At 41.1% G+C, this 13,265-nt stretch overlaps 1 protein-coding gene across 1 annotated transcript; it reads left to right on the top strand.

The window, feature by feature from the left end:
• Positions 1-1,794: 1,794 nt before the first annotated feature.
• LOC122672048 (SUPPRESSOR OF GAMMA RESPONSE 1-like) lies at positions 1,795-9,483 on the top strand. The gene is made up of 7 exons (XM_043869556.1): positions 1,795-1,802; positions 1,906-2,045; positions 2,708-2,877; positions 5,947-6,133; positions 6,902-7,380; positions 7,861-8,184; positions 8,855-9,483. The coding sequence occupies exons 1-7, from the start codon at positions 1,795-1,797 to the stop codon at positions 8,906-8,908; spliced, it is 1,362 nt and encodes a 453-aa protein (XP_043725491.1). The 3' UTR covers positions 8,909-9,483.
• Positions 9,484-13,265: the final 3,782 nt, after the last annotated feature.

Raw genomic sequence — 13,265 nt, forward strand, 5'->3', positions numbered from 1 at the left:
TTCTCTCCACACCCACGGTGTAGAGAAACTGGATCCTAAGATTAAACCATCCACCTTGTCCAAGGGCAAACCCTGGCTCCATCTCTAATATGTGTTTGCCTTTGATGGGCCTTGATTAGCCAGCTGGCCCAAATGCTTTGCTCATGCAGTCCATGCAGAATGTTGGCATGGCCTGGACACGGTCCATTAAATTTCCTAATTCAGCAATTATATCATGGAACGACAAGTTTTGGTGGGGTCTCCAATGCCATGTGGGCAGAGAAAATCTAGAATACTCCTTCTCATAAAAGGAGTCCACAACGGATCTCCTACCATACGCACAATAACTGCCAAACTGGGACTCTCCATCACCGCCTCAACCTCGGCGACCCCAGGTTATAAATAACCAGGTATACCCCACGTATGGGGATTCTATTCATTCATTCTGTAGCACTTTATCTGACGCAACAAAGTCTGACTTAGGCATCGGAGAGTCCCCTGCCAGTCGAAACCGACTCTCTCATGTTCATTTCTTCTGTGCAGACCATACTCGGAGGAACCATCGGACGATTCCTAGCTACAACACATACCCATGACTCCTAGTAGAGGAAGACAACTCCTTTGATACTTTAGAGCTGTGTTTCTCAATTTACGAAGAGAGAGGGATCCCCACGGCTCCAGCGTGGGAAGAAATTTGTATGCCACACCAATAGCAATGCGGAGAATGATATTATCCATATGAGGCTGACATAATCAGAGAAAAAAAAAGAAAATAATAAAGAACCCCATGTGAGAGGAAATAGTAATATGACTTGTAAAATACCGTTGGGGCCAATGACCTTAAAGCTTGAAATGTTACGGTTCTGATGCAGTAATATAAAAGGTGGAATGCTTTGTGATAGTGCTCTCACCAGATTGACCTGGGAAGATCTTCAGGGTCCAAGCCCATAGGCCCATGCAACAAGCCTGGGCTGCGAAGGTCATCGTTTGTCCACGTGTAGCTTTGCTAGAGCTTGGGGCCCATATTTTCTGGGCCGTTGACACAAGCCGTACCATTCTATGTTAATGCGCTAAGTTCCTACCAGAACAATGCCCATCATTTGGTGAACGGAGAATACCTTAATCCACTACCGGTTCGACCACCATTAGGGGTTGAGGTTGGTCTATTAGGCAATCATGGTTCATGATGACTTGGAGGCTACTTAAGCATTAAGTATCTCAGTAGTCCTCTTGGGCTTTTCGAATTTTGAGCCCATCCGTGTGGGTCCGCATTTCATACTTCCACACAACGCGGCACCGCCTGTCTTATGATTCACTGCTCTGGCAGCTCAGAGGCCCTGATGCCTTAAGACTTTGGACATCCATCTCGTCCCGTTCAAAGCGCATCAAAAACTCAACTCCCGATTAAATATGTCCCACGTTGCAGTTTTCGCGCTATTTTCTAGATACTTTTGACCGTTTTCTGTCTGGCTTGGGGAGGAAGGCAACCCTCCTTTATGCGATGATCCACTACATCCGCGTCTATGATAAGACATCATTTTAATTAAAAAAAAGGCGTAACCCGAGGCTCGGTCAACGGTCGGGAACAAGCAAACGTGGGTGAAACTAAAGCCGAGGCTGTTGCTTCGGTTCCGAGCCTATACCAACGGCTCCTGAAGCCTGAGTTAGTTTTCCCGCTCTTGACTTGACTAGTTTACTTCGTAGGAAATTTCATGGCACATTCACTTGCCCCTCTAGTCTCTCTGCTCTCTGCTCTCCACTTCAGTCTCCCAAGCCCTAACCCTCTCTCTCTCTCTCTCTCTCTGTTGCTACGAGATGGCCAGGTTAGAAAGCCTAATATTCTCTTAGTTTCTGAAGATTTAATGGCAAGAATTTCTAATTCGTTGTGTTCAAATGTGTTGGATTTACTAATCTGAAATCTTCTAGAGTGGATATTCCGCTTTGTAATAAACGTCGAGGAGTTCGTGGATATATATTTTTTTTGGGTCTCACCTTTGTGTTTGCTAGAGATACTCATATTGATTTCTCTGTGTTTGAGAGAATACATCGGTATTGCGCAGAAAGATGTTAGTGCTCCTGAACTCATCTAAAGCTAATGTAGTATTTGAAGGCTGCAGTGTTTGAGTCATTGTCTGGGTTCTATAATGATAGGCTTGTCTTTCTGGAACTTGTGCTTATTCTGTAATTCTGCAAGGATTTTCTAAGAATGTAGAAGGTGATAGTTATTAATAGTTATTCTCACTGGGCTTGATATCTCCGGTGAGAAAACATTGTTGCACATTATATTGAGGGAATTAGAAGAACTAAACAGCCCAATTCATGCATTGACATCTTTCCGTCATAAGGAAAACATTGTATGCAAGCTCTCGAATTTTTCTGTTGCAGGATACAGAGTGAGATTCTGATGCTTGATTAAGCAATTCTGTAGTTGTCATTAGGGGCACTTCTTTTATACTATTAGGGTTCTTGGGACAAACATTCTATATGGTGTCAATGCCATAATGAATTTTGTATTCTAGTTTATTGTTAATCTTATTTTTCTTCATCCTATCTCTTGTAGCGCACTGGAATGCACTTGTATTGTCATTCATAGTTTCTGAAGTTTACTGATTGAGTCTTGTATTGATGGATCAACTTGGATGTTCCTTATGCGTCACTGATGCTGCTAAACATTTATCATACATTAAGCTTTGCCCTTTTATGATTTGACATATTATATGGTTGGAAGTTTACTTTACCTTTGTAAGACATAATTTGTGCAGGGGGGCTTGGCTTATTGATAGTAGAGGAATTGCAAGTAAAGTTAAAAATGCTACTCAAATCACTGCATATCAAATCAGAAACAATGGGGCAAATCGAGAATGCCCAAATTGCCATCGTCGTATCGATAACAGTGATGTAAGCTTCAAATTTTTATTATTTTCATTAATGTGATGATCTTATTTATGTCTTCAAGTTGTGTTTTCTTGATAACATGAACTAGCATGAGGTTGAGATTCAATCACTAGTGATGCTAATACTTGAAATTAAGTTACTTGGCAGTGACAAAAAACTTGTGTTGATGCTTTGACATAACTATTTAATGCGAAGACATTAGGCAGGTGGGTGCAAAGTGATATATAACATTTAACATTAATGAGACCTGGGGAGGGAGGGGGAAGGAAGGGTAAGCCCAAAAGTATGACATGGTTCAATGTTTGTGATTTAAATCCACTTGCAAGTAAAGCTAAGAAGCCACCATTGTATTTAAATATTATGAATATACCAAACAAAACAGATAGGCAGGGATTTAGGAATGAGTTCAAAGTGAATAGCAGCTCCCAGTTCCACTTGGGGTAGTAAAGTAGGAGGGGGAGGAGGGCACCAGAGACATGGTACAGAATTATGACACAAATATAGCACATTCTCTTGTAATATTTGTGACTTCAGCACCAAAATGATATTACCATAGTTGCCATAGGCACTTATTTAAGCATTCGTGGATCCAATCTTCTATGCATCCATTCTCTGAGAATCCTACATCTTTGGCATGTTCCCAGCCATCCCAAAGCCTTGACCTCTGTTCCAAGTTTCTTTGGGTTTACCTTTCTGTATATTACAATGTTCCACTATTCCTCTGCTTGAAGGAGAAGGATAATTAATACAACCTGAGAACCCAAAGGGAGGTAAAAGTAAAAGGAAGAAGAGGAGGAGAAGACTGCAATGGTGCCGCAGGTATGAGAGGAGAGAGGAGAGAAAAGGAAGACGCAACAACCTCAATTTAGACTCAAACTAGTTATTTTCCATTAATCAAATCATAGGGAGGGCTATGCCCAGTACAGCTATTAGATAGAACTTGAAAAAGAAAGCAAAACAAATTAAAATTTAATTCTAACTCCCCTAGCCGCAGGATAATTTGGAGTATCCTAATAAAAAAAAGAACAACAGACTCTAGGAACTCTCCATATGCATGTTGTAATGGGAGCAAACTACTACAAATACAATTCAAAGAAAGGAATCCCCAACAGTAAAAGAAACTTCCTTCCTTGCCCAAACTTTATTTGGGTGTCCTAAACAACCCAAAAACTGAAATGGCAACCAATTAAGGCTGGACTTATAAAGTTCCTAATCTAGCCAACTATTTACATATTAAAGTAATAAATAACAAAAAATATTATGACTTTAAAAGGCTCCCACGATCTTGATATAAGGAGACAGAAATATTAACACGTAAGGGCTGAAGATAAGGTCCCCTGAAACCGCATTCAACAAAAGTCTTCAAACTGGGTCCCATTAGTTGGTGAGGATTAGATTCCTGAAAATCAGGAATTTCTGGATCCGCAAACCATAAAAAACCCAAACTGGTTCCCACGAGTAACTAAACCAGTGGTTCAGTTGAGCCAGAAATTGATTCAAAACATGAACCGTAAGCTAAGAACATAATTTGTTCTGCACGCCATCGTAGGAACAGGTCTTCTTACTCTTTTTTTCTAAGAGAATACTGCATCATAACTGCATCAGTTATACAGTGGACTTTGATATGGAAAAAACTATTCTGGTGCAATCCTATAACAACTTTAAACTCTTTTCTTTGTTTCTTTCTGGTAATTTTGACCGTTGGATCGATTGAGATTAGGCCACATGTCAAATTTAGTGGCCTTTCTCTGTCATATGCATCACCCTTTATAAGGCTCATTTCCTTGTTACTTGAAAAGTCTTTGTTCTCCAAACAGGATTGTTTGAAGAATTTTATTAAAAAAAAATTCAAAACATTATATTGACATGTGGCTTGTCATATTGGATTGTAAGTTTACCACTTTACCCATGACTAGATAATGATGTTGCAGCATATCGACTTAATTTAAGCACTAACAGAATGGCCACGTGGCAGCTTGCACTGGTTATGCCAGAACCCCCCCTCCCCCAATTCTTGCCCTAATCTTTCTTCTCTGTTTCTAAAAGAAATTTCTACAACCATCTCTATCCTCTATGGTTTGGATGCACATTCCAAACAATTACTTACCTTTTTTTGGGATGGGAAAGGGGGGTATTGGCAAATGCCAGAATCTTGCCACACCAGGAAAAGTTGCATTGTGTTTACTAAAACTCATAAACCTCTATTGTGCCATTACCTTGTAAAACAAATAAATGTTCACAAAAATTTTAATTTTTTTTGGTTTCATCAGTATATGACATAATAGGAGTCCTAATCTCTTTTGCAGATTCATGAATACAAGCCATGAGAGGAGTTGAAAATATCTGTGGACTCCCTCAGTATGAACTACCGTAATTACCTGAAGTTCTATTGAGTTTCTGGGTCACAGCGTGATGAGTTTATTTTCTCCCATTCTGGATGTCTAGATCACAAACATCGGTTCTTTAAACATGACATTAACACACCATAGCTTCAGCTAATTACTAATGATCATCTTCAAGTTCAGAAGCAGTAATTCTTCCAATGTATCCCTCCCACAACACCCCTCCCCCTCCAAAAAAAATAGAACATTGTAAATTGTTCCATTTAGTCCTGCTTTACTTTCTAATCGGCTGATATTGAAAGGGATACAAGATCACATTTGGTCCACCATGAGTTGGAAAATCTGTACAGGATCTTGTTGGCCAAAAATTATCCAAAACTCAGATATTCCAACTATCCGATTCATTGACTTTTGCTTGAGTTATTTTTGTTACTTCTCTTAATGTAGCAAAAGAATATGATGTATCAGCTGACTAGAAACATAGCTTGATGAATGAATTCAGGGTCCCATTTGTTTTTTACTGCACTATTTATTCCACAATGCCATTGCTAAATCATTCTTTTGGTATTCCATATTGATATCTTGCTTTAGCTGTCCCTTGTGACTGATTTTAGATTTGTTCCATTTAGAAAATGTTGTATGGAATGTAGCTGGACTACTGTACCAAATGTGTGTTTATTTAAATGAAATTGCGGTTAATTGTTTTTGCCGTGGAGCTTGTACTGTGCAGGTTTCCGTTGACTGGCCAGGTCTGCCTGCAGGTGTAAAGTTTGATCCGTCTGATGTTGAGCTTTTAGAACATTTAGCAGGGAAAGTTAGGCTTGGGAATTCAGAACCACACTTGTTTATTGATGAGTTTATTCCCACACTTGAGGGGGATGAGGGAATTTACTATACACATCCTGAAGATCTTCCTGGTAAGTGAGTTCTCTTCTGAACCAAGTCAATGACTACCAAAAGAAGAACAATACTAGATGTAAGTGGAAAACAAAAGGACCAGAGTTCTCTAGGTCATGTGATTTAGAGTTTATCTTTGGGTTGTACATAAAATACTCTAAAGTGGTATGTTAGAGGGGGCTGAAATTTTGTCACAGGTAGACCCCAAGGTCCCCTGCTTGCATTTCAAGTTTCAGTCCAAACAGACTCAGCGAAGTGGTAACACAACATTGGAAAAGGGAACTTACTAAAAAGAAATGGATGGCTGAAAATACAAGGGGAAATTCCAATACATGGGAGGGTGTACAGTCGAATTTGACATGTTCAATCCTGACCATTCCCCAGATGTCCAATGGTCAGATTTGCCAAATCACCCTTCCACATGGCATAACTGGGTGCAATCTAGAGATACCCTTTATATTGCATGAGCTAGAGAACCTTCTACCCACCCCACACACCCCCCCCTCCCAAAAAAAAAAATAATAATAATAATAATTTCAGAGTAGGTTCCATTCTATCTCTGGGGACAAAGTGCATTTATCCCTTTGATGAGGATCGTAAGAAATCCCTCCCCTAAAAGGACTTCAATTAGTTTCTTAAAAGAGCTCAATGAGTTCTTTAAGCTGATTTAATCTCCTCTTGCCTTGTCAAGTTTCAATGCCCAAAAGATTTCATTTCTCATTTCATCCAGCAAATTTGATCAAGTTGGTGTATTACTGTTTCAATTACTATATCTGGTTTCCCTTTAGGTGCCAAGAAAGATGGAAGCAGTGTCCATTTCTTCCACAGAACAGCTAATGCATATGCAACTGGTCATCGCAAGCGCCGCAAAATTCACAATCAATGTCATTTGACAGAGGAGCATGTCCGCTGGCATAAGACCGGTAAAACAAAGCCTGTACTAGATAATGGAGTTCAAAAGGGATGGAAGAAGTTTATGGTTCTCTATAAAAGTTCCAAGAAGGGATCCAAGCCAGATAAGTTCAACTGGGTGATGCATCAATACCATCTAGGGGTGAAAGATAATGAAAAGGAAGGTGACTATGTTGTTTCCAAAATTTTCTACCAACAGCAGCAGAAGCAACACGATAAGAGTGATTTCAATCTGCCTACTGAAGAATCTGATAGAATAACAGTCCAAGCCAGTCCATGGACACCCAAGAAAGATACTCCAAATCTGAATCGACCAGGGAAGCGTCCTTTATTTGATGAGGACGATGAAGAGAAGGTAAACTATTCAACTTTCTAGCCATTTTGTATTATGAACTGTTGGACTAGGGAATATAAATGCTCCATAGGTGGACCAGGGAGGATGTTCAACCAATGGCATGTGATAGGTGTGGTGTATGTGCAGCAATTTGGACCAATCATTTGATCTCTTAGAGACCTCCTAGGTTGAAAATTGACTCAACTTCTTTCACATTAACTCTTACTTTGATCATCTGTTAGGTAAGCTTTAGTGCTTCAATCTCCAGTGGAACACATCCAGTGGTGAATGCTGAGTCACTGACCTGTCTGCAAGTGAGGCATATACATGTCTTGGTTAGAACAATTTCCATTTTATATTAAAGTAAAATAGTTTAACCATATGTCTGGAAAATGACCAATTTTCTGTATAGCCTTGCATTGAAATGTATTGCTGAATAGGCTCAGATATGACCCCCTCTCATTATAGGAATCATCACTGAAATTGTTTCTTGTGGATTAGGAATCTGAGTTCATCCAAGAGGCAACTCAAACCCATCTGCCTGCTATTCGTCTTGATGATGAAAAGGTGGATGCTTCATGGTGGGCAGGCGAATCTCAGGCTGTTGAGGACCTTGATCCGAATGGTGTGGATGACTCACTGTTATGCAATGAAATTCTTGACTCTTATGCTCCTATTGATAATCCAGGAGTAAGAAATACCTCTTATCTCCTGGACTTCAATGGTAGTCAAACAGATGCAGTTCAAGGAGTTGTGGGTGCAGCCAATGGAATTCCTGATCTTGATGGCATTGAACTTGGTACACCACCAGATTTTGAGCTTGCGGTAAGCCTCTCTTCATACCTGTCTTTGAGGAAGAGTAAGCTTAAGGTAACCTTTTTATTGTTGGTTTAGTGTACTAACTGTACAAACTACATGGAGGGAATGAGTGCCTTGTCTTATGCATGGAGTTTATCCCCATTAGCTCGCTTTTTTCTTCTTTTTTTTGGGGTGGGGGGTTGGGGGGAGGTTGGGGTGGAGACACTTGTTCACCTTGTTACCTTGGTACGATCTAGTGAAAGGCACCCTTGCACTCTGTTTGTTTGAACAGAAAACATTTTCCTGAAAAATCAAATTTTACAATTTAAAAAAAATATATATTTTGTATTTCTGTCATATTGTAGATGACAGTAAAGCATCATGGTTGATTGAGTACAAGAATTCAAGTATCAATCATATGATGGGGGAACTGTTCTCCGGGAGTAGCAATTTTATGATTGACCAAGATGCTATTATTTTGTTTGGAGAATAAAATCCAGAAAAATAAAAAGGAAGTTGTTTTCCATTTTTTTTTTGGTGTTGCATTTCCGTAAAATAGTTTGTCATTTCACCTATTAAGAAAATTTCTGTAAAATATCTTTCATTAAGACAAACAGAGCTTCAGTTCCTTATTACTATCAAGCATTGCTATGTAGGCAGAATGCAACATTTACATCTTCTTATCCTTTTATTGCAGGATTTGCAGTTTGGTTCTCAGGAAAGTATTATGAGTTGGTTAGACCGGCTTTAAAGAGATGAAGTGAGGCGAGTGCCCTTGCAATGACGGCGGTAGCCCAATTTTGTTTCAGTCAGTAGAGTGATGGAATTTCAACACTACAGATGAAGTCTACAGTCTTGGCCATACTGAGTAGGTCAACTGTATTTTGGCAGACCTAGGACAGTTTCCACAAGGTCTTTTTTATCTGCAAAGCTTTGAAAGCAGCTGGCGCCATTGAAGTTCCAGGACTAGTTGAAGCTCTTCTAACTGCAGCTCCAGTTTTCCGATGTTACATGGAAAATTTTGGCATCCTAATTATGATGGACTGGAAAATGATCCATAGCTTTTCCCAACTCTCAACTTCTGTCCTTCCACTGCAATTCTAAATGTTTGGCTTTTCCCAAGTCTCAATTGTCACGCCCTTCCAGTGAAGCTGTAGTATAACCGCATTAAACAAGTTGATTGCAGCCTTTGGTGTTATGATGCTTTTAGGTAACTGCTGAGCAGTAACTGAAAAATATATTAGCTACCAAACATGAAGTATATATGTATGTGGTTTCATGTAGAACATATTGCCTTCATTTGAATATTTTTATAAAGATTGCACTTTACTATGATTTGCACACTTATCAAGTTCCAGTGCAAAAGTTTCAGTAATGGCTTATGAAAACCACAGTTGAGGTTTTATTTGGTTGCAACAAAGAGAAGATTAATCTGGTCTCACATTGGTGTATTTAGAACATGACACCTTTTATGGTATATTAAGATTTGCACACTTATCAGGATTTGCACCCTTTTAATTCTGTTTCATTGATAAGCTCTTCACCTCAAATGAAAATGGTGTTGTAATCAAGTTGATCAAATGAGGCAATCAGTACCATCTTCCAGCCTTCATTGGACTAATTACTTTGTGACTGTAATAACTCTTTTTGCAGGTTTCATCTCTTCCTAACTTTGATGGCAAAAGGATTTTAAACTTGATGGCTTTATGCTTAGACCACCATAACGAGAGAAGGATAATAATCTGAGACACAAGGGAAGGAACATTGTGGATTAGGCGATTCAGGCCACCTATTAATGGACTTGAGACTTGGGTTCCACTTTCCACCTGAGATATTGTTTACCCAAGTTCCCATTTGCCAGAATCGGCCAGATTCTGCCCTAACACTAGAAATACAGGACGAATCGACCGCAGCGGCAGATCAACCAGAATTGGGATTGCCAAAGCTGAATAGGCTGATCCGATCCCGAGTTTTAACCCTAGCCCAATTTATTTGATTTTGTTTGTATTGTGTGTTATATTTCACTGTGGATTTTTAATGGTGTCCAACCCAAAAGAAGCCAAATTGCTGCACATTACTCGACCAATGTGGGACTAAACTCTCCTCCGATTCTTGGCCATGGAACGCATTCACTACATCAACTCCCCCTAGTTTTGGGCCATGGGTCCCCACATGGCTGATGCACCGATAACCCGCACATGGCTGGGTATTGGACTACTGGAAATGGAAATTAATGGCGTTTACGTTGGTTCGAACTCTAGATCAGCAAGTAAGGCTAGTGCTAAGCACGTTCATGCAACCTTCCCAGCCGCCGCATGCACCCCCTCCACCCCAGTGGCGTGTCTCCTCCTTGTGAGTAGGGATGTAAATGGATAACCGAAATCCAAATCCGAATCTGCATCCGTGTCCGTTTAGGGGCATCCGTATTTGTTTAGAGATATCCGAGAAATAATCCAAAAACTCCTATTAAAATCCGTCCGGAAAAAAATCCGAATACTTAATAATAAAAAATTAAGTAAATAATGATTTTGAGGGTTTTTGAAGATTCAATAGGTTCTAGAATATGATGAAAAGAGAATCATGATCTAAGAGATACGGATTGAGAGTGAATTGTATCCACTAGGGGGAGGAAGGTCCGGGTTACACAAGGCAGAGATGTAAACGGATGGTCGAAAATCTGAATCCGATCCGCATCCGAATCCGTTTAGAGGTATCCGAATTTGGCCAGGGAAAATTCGGCTCCAATCACATCTGATCCGTATCCGATCCGAATCCTATCCATTTACATCCCTACTTGTGAGGTTCAGTATCAGTCCACCAGCCATGACCCTGGGTGTCGCCGCCGCCGCCACCGCCGAAGCCGACGACGATGATCCTCCACATCGCCCTCACCACCACCTCTGTCACCCCACCCCCCTCATCGCCACCTCCATCGCCCTCACCGACGCCCCCTGCTCACTGCCCCCATCCTCCACACCATCGCCCTCACTGTTCCCATCCTCCACGCCACCGGCCTCATTGCTCTCATCCTCCACGCCACCGCCCTCACTACTCTCATCCCCCTCGCCATCGCCCTCACCGCCACCTCCCTCACCCTCACTGACGCCTCCATCCTCCACGCCATCGCTCACCCTCACCGCCCTCACCTCACCCCCTGCTCACCCTCACACTCACCATACCCCACGGCTCACCCTCTCCCCCCTGTTTACCCTCACACTCACCATACCCCACGACTCACCCTCTCCCCCCTGTTCACCCTCACCCGAAGACCTCCTCTCTCACTCCCATCCAAACTCCTACTCTGATTTCCTATTCCCACCTCAGTCCCCAGCTCACCCCTTTCCACCCCTGTGCATCCACTTGGCTCTGTTTTTCCTTTTCTTTTTTTGCATGTGGTTGTACAGCTTTTGTAGGTTCTGGAGTTAGTAGCGCCTTGAATTTGGTCGGAATCGAAGCCCTTCCCCCCTTCCGATTGGGTGGTCACCGTCGTCGGCGATGGTGAAGCTACTCGGAATGCACGCCCTGGAATCGATGCAACGACCATCAAGAACTTTATTGGGCCACGTGCATACTGTGACTTTCCTTGTCTCCCAGGGTTGTGTCTGGCATGCGGCATAAAAAATGATGTCTTCTTTTTGTTTATTGCTGATGTATTCCTTTTTTATGGCACGTTCGTGCATGCACTTCATTATGTAAGCTGTGTCTGTAGTGAGTTTCCTTGGGATGTGGTTGTTACCCATTCCCTCCCCCAACTGATCCTACCTGTGACATGTATGTCAAGACCATATGTCTCGCACTGGTTTTTAAACCCTATCAGTTTTGAAACCTTGTGTATCACATGTCAACTATCTGCGTTATCTGCGTTATGTTTCTTGTTTTCTTTCTTTTGGCATTGGGAGTGCATGAATGAATAGCCCTGCTTTCTACCCAAAAAAAACATGTACTAGTATATATTGATACCCATAAAAGAGAGATACTTATACCAAAAAAACTAAAATAAAAGAGATACTAAAGATGTGCCCTGGCTATGGAGTTCTTCTAAATTCTCACACCAAAGACCAAACCCAACCCTGATAGCGGTGGGGAGTGGGGACCATAACAAATATGGGTGGCCTTAACTGGCCCATTATGAATTATCCCAATCATGTGGGCCCTGAAACATCCAATCCAGATATTAGCCAGATATTAGTCGTTTGCATTCTCGCCGCTCCCATGAATCCATGATGCTTTACAAGGAAAAACAGTATATCTCACATGTCATTTATATTCCCATTCCCACTAGGTTTGCTGACATCTTCACGCTACCTACTTTCTCTCTCTCTTTCTCTCTCTCTCTCGTCCACCACAACTCTTCACATGGACACTAACTACACACCCAAAGAACCCCACAATTGGTGTGGTGCCTGTCCCTTGAGACCCCTATCTGCCTCTATTTTTAATTACACATCCATCCGCTGTTCATTCAGATAATAGATCTATCTTATTTTCATTAAGATAAGAATCAGATTCTACTATACTAATATTCTAATGCTGTACCTTTGACCTATATAATTTTTATGCACAACTGTGTATGTATATGGTCGTGCCTTACAATCGTTGGATAGGGGTGAGCGATAGAAGTGTAATTTCAAATCCTCCTTTCTCCCCTCATCCAATGGTTGAAGACACGGTTGTGTACATATTTAGCCTTTCAATGAGTGGCCTATAATTCTTTTGAAAAAAAAAAAATCCCTTCAATGCCAGCATGTAGATTCCATTCCACAGTCCATGTGTCTCACATTCCATGTCATGGACCGTACACATTCTCTCCCCATAAAATGTCCATGTCTATGAATTATCTTCCACTATGCCTATTGGTGGAAAACTGCACTTCTATTGTTAGGAACCTTTCCCCAATCCTTTTATACTCTTTTAGCTTTACTTGCTTCCTTTTATATCACCTTCCCTAACATTAATATTTCTACCTTTCACTTGCTGTAATATAGTCACATACACCCTTCACTCTCTCCCACCAACACCAACCCCCCCCCCCCCCCCTCCAAAAAAAAAAAATCCCCTCTCCAAAGCTTGATATTGTTTTACATGGTGGAGTATTATTTCATCTACAG

Source organism: Telopea speciosissima, chromosome 8 (assembly GCF_018873765.1).
Source record: "Telopea speciosissima isolate NSW1024214 ecotype Mountain lineage chromosome 8, Tspe_v1, whole genome shotgun sequence".
Classification (NCBI taxonomy): Eukaryota; Viridiplantae; Streptophyta; class Magnoliopsida; order Proteales; family Proteaceae; genus Telopea; species Telopea speciosissima.